The sequence below is a fragment of the Macaca mulatta genome, chromosome 18 (genome assembly GCF_049350105.2).
Source record: "Macaca mulatta isolate MMU2019108-1 chromosome 18, T2T-MMU8v2.0, whole genome shotgun sequence".
NCBI classification, from domain to species: domain Eukaryota; kingdom Metazoa; phylum Chordata; class Mammalia; order Primates; family Cercopithecidae; genus Macaca; species Macaca mulatta.
Genome location: NC_133423.1, coordinates 23,632,059 through 23,650,020, shown reverse-complemented (window position 1 = coordinate 23,650,020; position 17,962 = coordinate 23,632,059). Strand labels below are relative to the sequence as shown.

The 17,962-nt window shown below is 42.3% G+C and overlaps 1 protein-coding gene across 1 annotated transcript; it reads left to right on the top strand.

Annotated features, from left to right (window-relative positions):
* The first annotated feature begins 454 nt into the window (after positions 1–454).
* On the top strand, positions 455–17,135 carry ST8SIA3 (ST8 alpha-N-acetyl-neuraminide alpha-2,8-sialyltransferase 3). The gene is made up of 4 exons (XM_015122063.3): positions 455–899; positions 2,286–2,408; positions 4,809–5,366; positions 7,883–17,135. Exons 1-4 carry the CDS (start codon positions 721–723, stop codon positions 8,163–8,165), a joined length of 1,143 nt encoding a protein of 380 aa, XP_014977549.1. The 5' UTR covers positions 455–720; the 3' UTR covers positions 8,166–17,135.
* Positions 17,136–17,962: the final 827 nt, after the last annotated feature.

Here is a 17,962-nt window from a genome sequence, read left to right as displayed (position 1 = left end):
TTTTAAACAGCTGCCTTCCAAAAACCATTCTCCCTGCTTCTCTGAGAAGCACCCAGCTGTTGTTTATACTCTAGGACAGCAAATCCGGTTATTTGTCTCCCTATTCCGTGATATTATAAAGTAATGAATGGTCCATTAAACTAAGTTTGGGATCTCGTCTCCCTATAGCCACCTCGCCGGCACCCTCAGCCGGGGAGGCCGTAGGCGCGGGCTGCAGCCTGTCAGCCTCATTCCCCCTCCCTCCACCACCTCCCCCTACTCCCTCCCTCTCCTGCACCCCCTCCCCCCGGTTATTTGGGAGATTAGAGTTCATTAATTAAATCCTGTGCTTAGATCGAACTGTAACATTATTCCAATCACATTTATCTTGCAGGCGGCGGCAGAGATGGCAGCCTCGCTGGAAACGCGCGGGGGAGCCTGAGCCGGCTGCCGGGGACGCACGGCGCTGCGCGCTCCTTCGCCACGCCGCCGCGCAGCCCCTCCATCTTCCTGCTCGGCGCCGGGCCCCGCGCGCCCCTGCCTAGGGGGTCCCGCTGCTCTCTGGGGCTCCTGCCGGCTCCAACCCCCGGCCCCTGTCGCCACCCCGCCCCCCCCCGGGTCCCCCTCCTCCGCCACGCGCGCGCGCGCACACACACACACACACGCGCGCGCGCGCCAGCGAGCTGCTGGCCGCTCAATGGACCGATTTCCCCGGTTTCCCTGAACCCAGCCCAGCCCGGGATGAGAAATTGCAAAATGGCCCGGGTCGCCAGTGTGCTGGGGCTGGTCATGCTCAGCGTCGCCCTGCTGATTTTATCGCTCATCAGCTACGTGTCCCTGAAAAAGGAGAACATCTTCACCACTCCCAAGTACGCCAGCCCGGGGGCGCCCCGAATGTACATGTTCCACGCGGGATTCCGGTGAGTGCGGGCCTCTGTGTTAGCGCCCTCGGGAATTTGGTTGCTGGGGTGTTTGGGGAAGGGGAGACGTGGGGGAGGGGTGTTTTGGTTTCTCCGAGACTCTTTGGGCCAGATAACTGCGCGGTCTTTCCACTCCTCTCTCTAATTCTCCCTTCCCCCTCCCTGGTTTTTTTTTTTTTTTTTTTTTTTTACCCCAAAGCCCCTAGAAGCCGTTGTCCAAATCGATGTGATTGCATTTCTCGTATTCTTTCTCAGCATCCCTTCCCTCATTTCAGAAATGGGGGCTGGGGGAGGCTTTCAGGAGGGTGAGGGTGGAGGGAAAGACGGTGTGTGTGTTCGGGAGGGGGTGGCGGGCGGAGATGGACTGGCGTGAGGGGAGCGCCCTCCCCGCGCCCTGTCCTCAGACTCCGCGGGCCGGGCCCGGGGCGGTGCGGGCGGTTTAATGGCGCAGGCGCCGGACTCCCCTCGCGCCCTCCTCCTCTCCTCCCCCAGCCCTATCAAAGGACACGCGGGTTTATTCTCAGGAAGCCCCTGGGGCGTTCTCCCTCGACCCTTTCCCTCGCTGCCACCGCCCCCACCCCCTTTCCGGGATTCCTGCATCCCCCGCCCCCTGCGGGAAGCCAGCCTCGGAAGGGCCGCCCACCCTCGCCAGGTCGGAGTCACCGCCAGGCGCTGGGCCGAACTGAGAAGGCGCCAGGCGCAGCTTGACGCAGCTCTGCGAGAGCCCCCGCCCCTACCTGTGACCCCGGGAACTCCCCCAGCGGGGCATCCTGACGGGCAGGTGACAACTACAAAGTGCCACCTGTGGTCGAAGCTGGGACCGAGGCGAGGAACCCAGAGGAGCCCCGCTTGGACCGAGGAGCGGAGTTGGCCGGCGGCCCCCGGGGACCCCCAGCCAAGTTATAGGAAGTGAAATCGGACGTGGGCTCGGGAAGGAAGAGGTTAAGGCAGGAACCACCCCCAGGCTTTCCCTGGGTGTCCGGTTTCCTCTGCCCTTTCTCCAAAAATCAATTCTCTGGGGCTGCAAGGGCGTAGCGGGTCAGGCTGGCGGGGCGGCCGCTGTCCGCGGTGCTGATTCCGTGGTCCTCGCAGCGCCGCGGGCTCCAGCCCTGCGCCCGGCGTGCGCCCTGCTCTCCGCATGACGGCCATTTTATGGTCTCTCCGGCACCCGGAGGGATGGACAATGCAGATGGGGTTCCCTAGTTTTCTTTCTTTCTCTCGGGTGTGTGTGGGAGCAGAGGGCGGACCAAATGAGAGGGGCTCCGGGGCGGAACGGAGCCCGCGCGCGTGCCAGCCGCCGCCGCCCCGGCCGCTGGACTTTAATGGCTACCTTGGCTTCCCTGAGCTGAGGCCAGCACGTTTGTCTGTGCTCATGCTCCTCTCCAGGTCACAATTTGCGCTGAAGTTTCTAGACCCGTCATTTGTGCCCATTACGAATTCTCTCACCCAGGAACTCCAAGAGAAACCTTCTAAGTGGACATTTAATCGGACAGCGTTTTTACTTCAAAGGTAGGATAGGAGGAAAAGATCCAAAAGGTGCTTTTAAGAATTCTAGAGCTCGAAACAAAACAAAACAAAAACAAGCAAACAAAAACATCTAAAACAACAAACATCTATACCCCCCACCCTCACCACCAGGTGTATCTGCATTGTTTTCTTGGCATGACTGCCCAAAACAATGATCAGGAACCTTCTCCTGAGTATGTAGTGTCCTGTCACAAAAAGGACACATCAGGACCAATTTGAATAGAAAAAAAAAAAAGGGTATTTCACTTTGGCTTGATTGAGCACCATGATTTACAGGTAACAAGTCTGGCAAGTACTGCCAAAGCCATCTATTTTTCAAAAACAGACAAAAGGTTAGTTGCAAAAAGACCACCCAATGCATTTTCATTCCGTACCTGAAAAAAACTTGAAAAGTAGAATAAAATGGTATTGTTTCATTGAAACACACAGAAAATGCCATAATCTGTCTCCATCACATTACTTGTGAAAATGCTGGCCCAAATGTATGTAGGTATTTAACTATGGTTTTGTTTTGGTTTTGCCTGTTTTCTTTACAGCTTTACTTATTGTAAAGCTAACTAACTTAATTCATACTAATTGTAGCAGTTTCATTTTATACACGTAAGATGGTTTTGGGGTTTTGTTTTTTTAGGTGGAAGGAAGAAGGATGAGATTTGTTAAAATGTATTTATTCTACTCAGTGATTCTGGTCTACTCTTAGCAAACCACAATAACTCATTACTCCTTCCTTCACGGTGGGATTATTATACTGCTAAATGGGATGTGAGCCATCTAGTGTATTCATTAGAAGTGTGAATACTTATTTTACGAACCACGCTATTTAGGGAGTTGTGTTTTGGTCGTAGCATTTCTAGTATTGCTTGTTTTCTCTCTTTTACAAGTTTAATCTACGGGCAGAATTAAAACAAATGCAGTGGATATTCATGGTCTCATGAAAATACTGTTTAGATGAAAAGTCAACATACAGTCATATGATTAAGATTAACATTTTAAAAATACTTATGTTTAATTACAAATTAGTTCATGAAAATTGATCAATTCTAAAACTCTGGAAGTGTTTTTTTTTTTTTTAATAATTGGGAGGGTTTTAATTCAATGTTAATTTTATGGACAACTCGGAAAATTTTTATCGGTAGAACACATTCTAGCTTTCCCCAGAACATGTTTCTAACTCAATAAAAAATATTCTTCCCACACTAGGCCATGTGACCCAAATGACCAGTCAGAAGAATATTTCTTTCTCAAAACTTCCCTCATTTTAATTAATTAGATAATCTTTAATTAAATTTTTTCCAGTAGCATTTAAAATCTGCCTTACTTTTTTAACAACTTGTAAGAATGGTACTGGTAACTTGGGAAATTTCAAAGATTTCAGTTGCTGTTGCCTCTGTTTTGAAGAATAAAGTCATTTTTAAAATAAAATTCCAAGCAATGTGATGATATGCAAAGCATTTCATTTCATTCCTGCTACATTTTAGCAAAAGTTATAAGAAATTCAATGGGATTACTTAACATTGGAGAATCTAGCAGCAAGTAGCATGTTACTGGTCTCTCTTGAATATTTTAAATAGCTAAAACTTTAAGAAGAGATACTTAATTTTACTTAAAGCTCAATATGAAAGCAACCTGAAATTAGTTCTAAGTATCAATCTTGCCTTGTTTATGTAGTGAATTGTTAGAATATGGACGTATTTTCAGGATTTATAATAGCCTTGTCTTCTAAGGATTAGATTTCTTCAACTAAATTGTGTTTCTATATAATCAAGTAGAAAAAACCCCCTGTTTCATTATTCAGAGGACCTTAATGAGATTATCATCTCATTTGTATTAAATATTCAGCTACACCCACTGCTATTACCATCTTCTTTTTCAATAATATATAGTGCTGTCCTGACTCATATCTATTTGGCTCTTATTTGGACACCAGTGATATTTGATACTCTTTGAGCACTGCAGTCCAGTAGCAAACAAGTAGACCCTACTTACAAACTCTGTGTTACTAATGTTTGTGCATTAATGTGAGCTATTTCAGGCCTGTGTAAATTGTCTCCCTGTATTTTCTGACATAATTTGCCCTATACCTCCCTGCTGATCAAATAAGATACACTCTTCATGTAGAGCAGAAAACCAAGGTATGGCAGCTAAAACTGTAAGTTACATTTACAAGCCTCAAAGAATACACCCAGAAACTGACTGAAAGATTAGAATATGCATAGATTGTGAAGCAGTCCTCCCTTCAAGGACCACAATTATGTATGTATAATCTTTTTTGGATTCAATGAGCCTAATATTCCCTCTGAATGAAATGTCAGCATAAGACGTAAGATGAAAAATCAATTCTTCTGAATGGAATGCTTTTCATGAATTTTTTTTTTATTTTAGGCAAGAAATTCTTCAGCATGTCGATGTAATAAAAAATTTTTCTTTGACCAAGAATAGTGTTCGGATTGGACAACTGATGCACTATGATTATTCCAGCCATAAATATGTTTTCTCTATTAGCAATAACTTCCGGTCACTGCTTCCAGATGTGTCACCCATTATGAACAAGCATTATAATATTTGTGCTGTGGTTGGAAATAGTGGGATCCTGACAGGGAGCCAGTGTGGACAAGAAATAGATAAATCAGATTTTGTTTTCCGTTGCAATTTCGCCCCTACGGAGGCTTTCCAAAGAGATGTTGGAAGAAAAACCAACCTTACCACCTTCAACCCCAGCATCCTGGAAAAATATTACAACAATCTCTTGACTATTCAGGACCGTAACAACTTTTTCCTCAGTTTAAAAAAGCTTGATGGGGCCATTCTTTGGATCCCTGCATTTTTCTTCCACACTTCAGCAACTGTGACCAGGACATTAGTTGACTTTTTTGTTGAACACAGAGGTCAATTAAAAGTCCAACTGGCTTGGCCGGGAAATATAATGCAACATGTCAACAGGTGTGTATATTTTATTGCATTTTACTCATATTCCACCAGATGGCAAATCAATGTTGTAATCTCTTGGGGGTGGGAGCCATCCAATTCATTAGTTGTTGTGGTGAGTTTAGTAGTAGTTAGAAGAAACTCATACCTTTTGTAATGAGTGAATGAATTAATCATTCTAGCTAAGAAGTTCCATCTACCCACAGCTGGTAACCAAGTGTCAGATGGAAGGATTGGTGCTTCATCAGTTTCCTGTCTCTTCTCTGTCTTCTCCCTTAGTAGGGCTATGGAGCAGTCATGGAAATCACCACAAATCAAGAATTTTCTCTAAATAGATAACTATATTCCAAGAATGCCAATGGCTAAATTAGAGACAAATCAAGTGTTTTTTTTTTTTTTTTAGAAACAATGAAGTTGATTTAAATTTATGTGTTTTGTAGATGTCCAAGGTTAGCAAAACACCTAGATAAATCATAAATTGCACAGTCTGCCTTTATAATCTGATATTTTAGGACAAAAACATGATAAAAGTATTCTATAAGCATATTGTTACCTCTTGGAATTTGATAGACAGATCAGTCAGAAATGCAATATTTTCATCTAGTCTGGTGATTTTCAATTCTGGTTGTATATATAATCACTTGAGAGCTTTAAAAATACTATTGTCTAGGCTCTGCCTCAAGAGATCCTAATGTAATTTATCTGGTGGGCAGGGAGGTGGAGACCAGGTACTTGGTATTTTTTAACAACTCCCCTGATGATTCCAATATGCAGTCAGAATTGAGAACCACTAGTCCAGGGCATGTTATAAAACAAGATTAATTGTAGAGTTTTTTTTCTTTTAACTCATCTGGAGAAAATTATCTCAACTTCAGTTTCCCCTATGTAAGTAGCCTCAGTGTCCTAACATAGCCCTAGATATTACTATAAGTTGGGGTGGGTTCTGGGACACCTGGTAAACAGAGAATTCTGAAGATCTTTGTTCCACAATAGATTTTCCCCATCTTGTAGCCTCCTAAGATGTAAGATCTGTTTAGCTGACCTCTCATAGGAGGAGGAATTACAGCCTAATAAACTGGTTTGTATCTCAGTGGTAGAGTGATGCCATAATTTATGGTCCAAACTGGAACTTTTTCTTTGAGAGAAAGAGGGTGCTATTAATAATTGCAACACAGATAACTGAAAAACTAGGACTGTCCTAGTTCCCCAGGATATATGGTCACCTTTTTAAGTGGTAATGTAGCCCAACTCCTAAGTTTAAAGATGAATCAATTAAGGTGCAAGGAGCAGAAGTTATTTACCCAAAGTCACTGCCCTAAATGAGCAAGACCAGAGTTAGAAGTCAGGTCTCCTGCCGACCTGTCCCATGGTCTTTTGATCTCCTCATTTTGCTCCCCTTTTGTTCAGTTTAAGTTTGACTACACCGAAAGGGTTGTCAGAGTCATTCTAGCTCCTTAGACAGGAATATGAAAACCAAGATTGAACTTTTAAATCTCATCTGAAAGGGGAAAGGTTCACCTTTGAAATCTTCAAATAGTGAATAAGAAACTACATGTGCTTAGAAACTTCCAGAAACTATCCTGTGTGGCTGCCTGCCACAAAAGTGGAGTTAATCATAATGTTTCACAGCCACTCAGGCCTCAAAAAAATACATAGGTTCAATGAAAACTGGAAGGAAATACAGTCCGCAGAAATCTGACTAATGAACAGTTTCATTCTGCCTGCATCTCCAATGATACACACACCACAGAGAAGCCTCAAATATTTGGTGGTGTCAGCAGGAAGGTTTCTGAGTATTAATATTATTTAAATGTGGAAGGACTAATAACTATAACTTATTTACATTTAATGTATCTTACACACTTTCTGAATTTAAAAAATTTAGCATGCCAGATTGTGGCATGCTGAAGATGGGCTTGGGAATCCCTAGTTAGAAGACAAAGAAGCAAGGAATACAATTTTTTACAAGAGAGAAGAAAAATAAGCCTCCACAGTCTTTCTAAACCCCGAATGAAGGGTTTATTTCTAGGTTTGAGAAAGGAAGGGACAGAGGAGTTTCCCTTAGATTAAACGACCTCCTTTACCCTAACCAAGAGCCCTTTATGTAAAAAAAGCACAGTCATTCTTTTTGGTGGCCTTCTGTTGTGTCACCGCTGAGTCAGAGCCACACCACTCTTTAGAAAAACCCAGGGGCAGCTTCAAAGGCCAGCTTCAAAGGTGTGCAAACAGTATGATCCCAGGAAATCCCACGCTCAGAAAGGCCCAACACTTAGCTTAATACTTTGCTCTTGCACTTGAAATTTTCAATACTTTTTGAACCAAGAGTCCAAATTTTTATTTCTTGCTGGATCTCACAAATTATGTAGCCAGTTGTTCCCAGAGGTTGTTTTTGGTTGCCCAAAAGATCATTTCAAAGCAAGCACTATTTAAGTTACATTAACAAATCCACTACCCAGCCCAGTCAGATTGACCTTGCTGATTGAAACCTTCATCGCCGACCTTTGAATCCACATGTACTTATTGTTCCACAGGTACTGGAAAAACAAACATTTGTCACCTAAACGGCTGAGCACAGGTATTCTTATGTACACCCTTGCATCAGCAATATGTGAAGAGATCCACTTGTATGGATTTTGGCCTTTTGGATTTGACCCCAACACAAGGGAAGATCTTCCATACCATTACTATGACAAAAAAGGAACCAAATTTACCACCAAGTGGCAGGAGTCCCACCAGCTGCCTGCTGAGTTTCAGCTGCTGTACCGAATGCATGGGGAAGGGCTCACCAAGCTGACTCTGTCACACTGTGCCTAAGAACTCCGAACGGAAAGTGCCAAATGGCTGTTTAAAAAGTGCCCCAAATCAAATCGAATAGTCTTCAGAATAGAACCCTAGAGAATGTCTTATAAGGATTGTCTGCCATTTAAAAGGAAAGATGTCTTTTCTCTTTTGCACTGCTCTTTTAAGAGTTTTAGCAGATTTAGCAGGACAGATGCACTGAAGCCACATGGTTTAGACTTGATTGATAAAGGGAATGCTGCATTTGGAACTATGCTGCTAACGAAATGGTTTGAAGTATTTTCATGTTTGGATTTTAATAATAAACTGCCTCTCATTTTCATGAGGACTAGAGCTATAGTTTCTGCAGCTCTGCTCAGATAGTCCTCATAATCAGAGGCCTCGGGCCAACTGGGGCAGGATCTGTTTTGCTGGTGGGATCAGACTCTGAAAAATGGAAATGTAAAAAACTGGTTTGCATATCTCATCTTCTATCTATTTCCTTATCTCTGTCTCTGTCACCATCTCACTCCCTTTCTCTGCAACTAATCCCTGCCCTACCACCTTGCAGTTTAATAGTTTGCTAGGAATCCTATTGAATTCGCTTTGCTTGTATGTGTTGCATTTGTACTTGATGTGTTTAAGGTTCTGGGTAACTTTGATGCTTCATGTCAAAATGAGCAATCACGATGGACCCCCTTGTGATTCCTTTTTTTAAAAAAAAATGTCTCCGATGCAGTCCTCACCAGTCCATTCAGTCATTCTACAGCAGGATGGTTGGTCCCTCTGTGGTGAGTGGGATATAAGGCAGTGCATCTTTCATGATCACACAGAAAGCCTATGTTGTGGGTAGCATTGTGTCTCTTGACATAGGCATTGTTATGGCAAATAATAGCACTGTGGCCACATCTGTAAGGCCATTCCAGCCTAAGTTTAGTGCCTCCCATAATCCCAACCCATGCACTGGGCTGGGTGTGCTCTCAGAATATAGAGGCAATGAATTAGCTTAAGACCCTGGGACACATAAAGGAAAATGAAGAAGAATATTTAGAAGTTGTTATGGAATTCTGTGTATCCCAAAGTGTGGTAACCGTGTTACCCATTCCAGCTGGGTTAAAGTGGAGGAGGAGCTTGGCCAGGCCAGGCTCCCAGGTGACTAGTGCTGAGGTGTGATCATTTTCCGTATCATTCTGTGCACCACCACCAATGCAGAACCATTTGTTCTCTTTGAGAACACTGTAGCACTGGATATTCCCTCTTTCCACTGAAGTCAGATCTATACAACTACAAATTAAGCACTTCAAAAGAAAAAGCCATTGTGCAGTGGCAAGAGTTGGAATCCAAGATTATGTAGACCTGCGATGAAGGAAGTAGCTGGCCATTGTCATTTTCTTTATTTCAGCCTTATGAGTAGAAATCAAATCATTCCCATCCCTGGCTTTTTACTGAGCATCACTTTGTTCTTCCAGTTCAGCCCAAAGTCTGGCCAAGTTGATGTTAAATTTTAATAAGAGTTTTTATCTTCTTTCCAAATGCCAGTCAAGCATATTTGTTATGCATTTGAGCGAGGTAGCTCATTCTTTTCCTGAAATCTCATCCAGATTGCTTGCAATACGACAAATAACTCTAAAAAATGTGCTGTAGTTCAGTGATCAGCTCCTTGCCCCTCTTTAGGAAGGTATGATCATGCCTAAAATTAAACCAAATATGGTAAGGAAAGACACTATCCTTATGCTCATGTTCTGCCTGGTCCTAAACCTGCCTTATTATTCTTTTCAGAAAGCAATCTAATTAAAGCAGCTTGCATAGATCCAGATACTAACTAACGAAAGGAACACCAAGTTCAAATGTGTTACCAATTGTGACACACGTTACAATATATTTATTAGAGGAGACATTAAAAACATTTTTTAATTCAGTGGTATAATTTGATGGGTATCACAACCACACTGTTTGTTCCCTGTCCCTTTGAAGAGGACTGTACTAACGTCCTCACACTGTGCTCTGTTGGGATCACTGAGAGATTGACAACTGACAGAAGTGTTTAGTTGGCTGTTCCTGAGCACTTAGTTCATTTGGTTATAGCTAAGTGATATTAATGCCAATATTACATGGGCCAGATTCTGACTCTGGAGTTTTAATCCCAATGTGCCCGTTAGTTTTCACTAAATATAAATGCGTAGACACTATAAACCAAGAAGGTTAAAAGAGGAAAAGACCAGAATCTCTAAAAAACAGTTTATTGTTCTGTAGTAGACAATTTAAATTTTATCTCATCATAATGCCCAGGATTTTTATTTAAGTTCAGGGAGATTTTTAAAATCTCATTGCACTCTTGGCTCCATCTTAACCTTAGAGTGGGAGGACTTTCCCGTCCCCCACCACCGTGTTATCTATCATTTTAATGAAAACTCAAAATAGTGAGGAAATGAACTTCTCTTCAGAACCTGCGGGGTTTAGAGATCAGGCTCATCTCTGCTTATAAGGAGGACTTCCTGGAGATGATCCCAGTAGATCACCCTTCTCTTTTGAAGAACAGCAGCTTCTAGCTGATCATGCAAAATCTCTGTTTTTAAAGACTGTTTCAAAGATTAAATCTATACAACCACTTTTATGACCAAAAAAGTTGGTGTGTCCCAAGTGTCCTAATTAGAAAGGCAGCTGGCTTTCCTGCAGCTCCCAGGCTTGTGTAGTCAAGTGCAGTGAACTGGGCAATAATCAGCTCAGGACCATTGGCTGTTTCCTCCTCATTCAGCTACAGACACATGCCCTGGCTTTTGCATTGACCTTGCTTTGTTGGTTCTAGACTAATTATATCCTTTTGTCAGAGCCTTTCCCTTTTTTAGGCTACTCACAACAGAGTCCACCTTCAGCTATTGGAATACATTTTACGATAAAGCCCCCAAGTCTTTCTACCCATAACACCAACACAGAAAACCAATTAAGTTGCAGAGGGGGGAAATAATCACAAACTTTTGGCAACCTGCTTAATGCTAGACCCTCTGTTTTCATCAGTTATTCTGAGTGTCATGTGCAGACGCAGATCCAAGGGAGACAGGGTTAAATGGTGGTGTAGAGAATTCCTCCCACACCCCAAAAAATCTTTCCAATATTTGATTATTAAACTGTCTATCATTCTTCCACCTTGTGTCTGTGTCTTAAGTGTCTGTGACTATTGTAAAAGTGCTGTATGGTTAGTAGTGTGTGCCTGGCAGTGCTGACTATGACTGCTGTGCCATCTTGTCTGTGACCTTGATGTCAGGAACCTGGCCATGGGGCTACCAGCAAGGATGTGCAAAGGAAGAACCGCTGCCCCTGCCCTCAGCCTCCTTATGCCCAAGCCACTATTTATCCATGAATGTGAATGCCAAGAGAAACCTAATTTGGTTGGGAAGCCAAGGAATGGGAGAACATTTCTTCTGATTTGAGTCAAGGCACTAATTATTAGACACTCTCAGACAGCAAAGCGGTATTGACCTGAGGTCAAAGGAAGCAGGGACAACACTGTAGAATGCTAGGACACTGGAAATTAAGAGGCCTTCAGCTTTGCCAGTCTTGATTCTTGACTTTACAAATGAGAAAACTGAGAAACAGAGAGGCTAGGTGATTTGCCCCAGATGACATAGTCAATTAGTGGAGAAATTATGATTCCTCCTCTAGTACTTCTTGGCCTTACCAGCATCAAATGAAGCTGGGCTCACAGGGAAAGTGAGTTTTGGTCTGGGATCTGCAGGGCACATAAAATAAGTTAGAATGGCTATAAAAGAGGAAAAAAGGTTCTCCCCTCCCTCCCAAAAATTACTTCCCAACACAGAACAATAAAGGAAATGCTTATGTGGGTATGCAACTGTCCACCAGTTATTACCTACCTTCTCCCTGAGATGAAAGAAAACACCCTTGGTAAATCATGATTTGATAAATAACAATTCAGTTACTGGTGGTTCATGCTTGACAGCTGGAATCTTACCCAATAAGCTATTCATCTTAATAAAACCTTGTTTAGTAATGTATATGCATAATTTAGAAGTTGAAGGCTGAAAATTGTTGTGTACTTCTCCATATATATATAACTTTCATCGGGGTCCCTTGAGTTAAGAAATGCCTTCTATTTTATAGGTAATCTCAACAGCAGACTTTGAAATATTGTGTTTGGTTCAATATGCTAAGAAGATAGACAAATAATAATAATTTTGTGAGTCTTCATGTGCAGAATGACAAACTGAGCAATTTTCTGTATAATTCTGGATTCTTAAAACCTTTTTTCCCATAATTGTTTGAATGCACTAGGCACAAGTTTCTGCTTAAGCCTCTACTTCCCCCGGAATGTGTAGAACTGTCATTTTGCTTGCAAAGGGGCTATGTGTTTGTGGCTGGCAGCCCAGATGGAGCACCCTGGGTGTTGGGGATTGAGAGCACCTTGGCCAGCTGATTGACCTGTCTGGACTCTGTGGCCCAATTAATCAAGGCCACAGATCAGTTGGTACTAAGCATCAAAATGACTCATTATGCCCCTCTCCGATCGCTTTGCCACATAGATACATTTGAAATGGGAAACATTTTAGAATGTCATTATTGTATTATATATTGTCGTGTTATGCAGTATTTCTGAAAATTTATTTTTATTGTGATGACTTATGATTGAAGACGTGTATGAATAGATGTTCCTCAGTGAAGCCTATTCTCTTGTTGTTGATGACAGTGGCATCAGAGTGAAGAGCTGTTGCTGAGTAACTGACTTCAGTTTAAGGTTACCCTGGGGTTCTGGGGTTAGGACCCGGATTATGCAGCTGATTCCCCAGCAAACACAGCTGTATGAAATAAGCAACTCTTCAAAATACAATTCTTGCCACTCACTCTGGACCTTTGATTCATAATGTCCTGGGATAAGTCCAACTTACAAAGATTCCCAGGTGATTCATGTGGCCAGCATTTGGAAACCAATAATATATACATTGGGAGTCATATATACCATTTTGAACCAAGGAGCTAAAGCTTATCTGTCCTTGTGTGATTGGTTTCACATATTCCTTGAGGTTATCATGGTAAATGGCAATATAGACACAGTCTTAGTGACTCAACAATTCAGCTGTTTCAGCTGAATTGACCAGTTGCTAATTTATAAGCAAATAGTAACTGATCAATTTAGTCAGAATGGATGCAAGCCCAAAGACAAGGTGGAAAGCATAGCTTTAATATACAGTTTATCTCAAGGCCAGCTCTTCATATTTCCCTCTTTATATTTCAAACTAAGAGACAGATCTCAGGTCACTCATCTTTAGAACTGGTGAGAATGAGAAACAGGGAACTTAAATGATACATTCAGATTCAATTTGGAAGTCATTCCCAGAGCCTAAAATATTTATCTAAGGGGTCTGATTTATCAACCTCAAGTAGTATCCAGAACACGAAGGTATTCAGGCTAAAATGAAACCAATCAAAAAAGGAAATTCAAGAGGCTCCAGTTCTAAGACCAACCCAGTATAACAAGGGTGATCAGTTATCACTTGCAGCCTTGTACCACCTCTGTTGGATAATGTGCCACCATCCTAATGAAGCTTTGGCCAGACTTCTTTCTATAGCTGTGCACATAGAAAGGCTTTACACAACAGTGATACCAAAGAGTTCCTTTGATTTTCCTTCTGTGTGATTCTCAGACAGTTTTAGCTCTTTGGTGTGCTGCCAAATGTTTAACAACTGGCTCTGGAAAACAGTGGAACCCAGATTTTTAGCACCTACCAATTTCCATGGTGTAAATACTCTCATCCCAGCCAATTTCAAGCTACTAACTTAATGTCAACCAGCTGAAAACACAACAATATGTTTTCAAGAGCCAGTATAAGTTGGCTCCAATACAGCTTGAGCTGGCTCCAGCACAGCACTGCCTGAACAATTTTTAAGTCAGTGAGTACCAAATAGGAGACGCTAGCAGAGGCTTTGGAGGGACTTTCAAATGTCCGCTCCACCAAGGGGAGCATTTCCATGTTGGTTCGTTTTACTGATTTTTAGTGAAACAGCGTATTATTGGGTCCTAAGGTGTTCAGATATTCCACGTGACTCTTAGGAACCTCTCAACAGACTCCCTGGTACCTTAGGAGATTACCAACTGTGGCTTTTCTAATTTCTAAGGGTGACCCTCCAGGAAAACATTCTTTAATTTAACTACCAGTTAAAATCATGTTTGTCTGATCTTTTTAAAAAATCTATACCTATAGTCCATCACTTGTTTCCCCAACTTTGTCATTTTCCCTATCCACTTGCCCCTCATCCTTCTGACATAGTAAAAAAAAAATTACAGGTACCCACAAAACAGTGCCTGCAAAGGAGCAGGTGAAGAACAAGGCACCCAGTAAGCTCACTTAGCCCCACATATCTGGAAAGGCTCTGAGGTTCCAAGGTCTCTACCCCACCAGGGGACACCCAGTAAACATCATGCGGAGAGTTTAAGTTGCACTCAGCTGGAGTTGATTTGCCCTCAGAAAAGTTTCCAATGGTCAAGAAATACCACTGGGTAGGAATATCTCTGAGCAACTTCATTGCTGACTGGGCAAACTTTGTAGGATAAGGTGTCATGTGATGCTTTGCAGTTAGCTAAGCTAATGTTAGGCTGGACCATGAAAAACAAAAATCAACTAACACGCATTTGGCCACTGCAGTCCCCTGGCATTGAGCAATAGAGCAACTGTGCTTTCTCACCACTAGTTGTGAGTGTACTTCCAACTGAGTATTTAGAAATCAGAGATTGGGCGTGGTGGCTTACACCTGTAATCCCAGCACTTTGGGAGGCCGAGACGGGTGGATCACAAGGTCAGGAGATCGAGACCATCCTGGCTAACACGGTAAAACCCTGTCTCTACTAAAAATACAAAAAATTAGCCAGGTGTGGTGGCAGGCGCCTATAGTCTCAGCTCCTCAGGAGGCTGAGGCAGGGGAATGGCATGAACCCGGGAGGCAGAGCTTGCAGTGAGCTGTGATAGCGCCATTGCACTCCAGCCTGGGCGACAGAGCAAGACACCGCCTCAAAAAAAAAAAAAAAAGAAAAAGAAAAAGAAAAAGAAATCAGATACCCTGGTAATCCACAGAACAAGTTTTGTTTACAAATTGGAAGTTTTTCTGGTAGAAGTCATTCTTATGTGGGCTTCATTAAATCTTTTGGAAGGTAATGTTCGGAAAAAATATGCCTGATTCCTAGTACACAGTGAGTGGTCATAAATTGCTATCTGCATGTAGTAAATCAAAATTAGATAATGAAGGACCAACTCTACTTTCCTTACTGTAATAAAATACCCTGCAGGTTCTGTAAGGCATTTCTAAACTGTAAATGCTTGAAACGCAAGTTGGACATTTTCTATACTATGTGTAAAATGCCAGGTTATACTTCTGTTTTCTTTCTTCCTAATGGTCATTGAAATGAGCTTGTTTCTCTACATTGAGCAAGCTACATTTTATTTTAAATGAGTCAGGCACACGTTCAAATGTTTGTCTTTATTCCCACGAAATTGCATGCAGCCTGAGCACAAGTATGCCTTCACCCTCTGGCTCTTTTCCTGACACCAAAGAGAGAAGTCCGCAGCTACAAGCACAAGGGACTTGTGTTTTATTATGAACAAATTCACAAGAAAACCATTACTTGAGGAACCAGCCACTCTCATAACATTTTCAGTCTTAGGGAAGAAAATTGTTAGGGAAGAAAAATTGGCAGACAGTGGGAGAGAGGTTTGGTCAACGTGCATAAGTGGAATAAAGTCATTGAAGTACTTGCAAAAAGAAGAAGGAGATTTCCCTCTGAAATATGGAATCTAGACCATTTTTTAAGAGAATAACTGTACCCCATGTTAGAAATGCTCTTTAGCCATATTTCAAGATCCAGATCTGAACCCATGTTGTACAGAAAAGCACAAGAGCCCTTACAGCCAAGAGCCCTGGGAGGAGTTGATTGACAGGCTGAGATCCAGTCACCAAGCATCATTAGTTAGCAATGAAGTTCTCCCAGGACACCAAACAAATGTATTGAAACATCATAATACACTCTCATTTACTCACATGGGACAACCACCTAAGTCCATAGCAAAACTTTACAGATCTAGATGCTATCTCAAGTCAGGATTCCAGATCAACATCCTCCATGTGGAGATGAGACAATTGAGGTTCAGAAAGTTAGAGTGACTTATTTGCCCAGCTAGCTAACTGGAATTAGACTCTAGGTCTCCCAACCACTGATTCTGCTACTCCACACTGTGCTGCTTCCATTGGTTACATGGACATTGACAATTCATTGTGAAAGCATTAATTAGAAGTCAAGACAAAAGAAATGTTTGTGATGTCTTCTCTTACTTAACATACTTTGGTTTCACCATTTCATTTTAGCATTTTAAAGTATAGTGTGTCAGTATAGAATGAAGAACAAAGCTCTTTAAGAGTAATGATGAAACCAAAAGGTAAAAAAGTAGAAGAATAGCAAATGTAAGTTATTAAATAAATGAGCAAGAAGTATGTGTCAGGGAAAATAAATGCTTCTTATATTGTTAATACCATGATTCCCTGCCCGCTCACCCCCTCACTCACACACTTGATGCATTTGTCTTAGAAAATGCCATTTTGAGATACTGGTATTGAAGACTTCCCTCTTTCCCAACTCTATCAGAAGTTCTCTTTCTCTTTGGAAGAAGCCAAGGGCCTTATGAATCAGACTGACCTCTCTTGTGACAGGCAGCCTCGCCTGCCCTTGGAAACAAGCTGCCAGACTGTGAGGGCCACAGAGACCCAAGAGAAGCCAGCACTGCTAGACTGAGGAACTTGTAAATATCTTCTGCCTTCTTGGTGAACAAGGACAGAGGCAATTGTGTGTATATTGTGACTGTAGTTTGTGAAGAAAATGCAACGGTTTGCTTTGACAGCTCCTCAGATGTACTTGTTAAGTGTGAATGTGCCTGCCTCATTGCCTTGTGTTCCAAACACAGTACTGAATGCGTTGTTTTTAAATAAACTGTTTTGTTGTGCTTTGGGAAACACTGGTGGTTGTTTGTCACATTCACAAGACCTCCCCCCGCCACACACACACACATACATGTGCTAACACGTACTCACATTTCATCCAGTGAAGAGATTGAATGCTTCCTTCTGTTTTATATTTTCAGCGTTTTGAGGTCCTTTCCTTGGAAATTTGTAGGACCCCAGAAAGGTTGAGCTCGGCTGTCTACAGCCACGAACAAGCAGGAAATACTCAAAGTCCCCACATATAACTTTTCCATTGGTCCTTTAAATGCTAATCATGTGACAGGCCTTAACATTATTGATAATAATACATTACTCTTGAATGTTACTATTACATACATCATTTTATTTAATGAATAATCAGGTGAGGGAGAGATGCTGAGGGAGTTGTCCCTGCTGTGCAGTTAGTGACAAGTCAAAATGAGAACTCAGCCTGACTCCCAGTCCAGTGCTCCTTCCTCTGTACCTTTCACCCCATCCCAGGCTCTCTCTAGATCACCTCCTCACAGAAACTTCCCCAACTGCTACTGTTAGCCTCTATCCCTTTCCCTGTGCTGGTTTTCTTCATGCCACTTTTTAAATGATACTATTAACTTGTTTACTCAATGTTGATCTGTGTCATCCAATATATTATAAGCTCTACCTTCAACAAAGCAGGAAACATTGCCTGTCTATTCCCACTACACCCCCAATGCCTAGAACAGCACTATGAGCTAAGTAGACTCTCAATTGATATTTATAGGATGGATAGATGGAAGAATGAATGGACAGATGGGGGAAGGAGAGATGGACAGATGGATAAATGGATGGAAAGGTACACCATGGTGTCTGTGTAACACTTC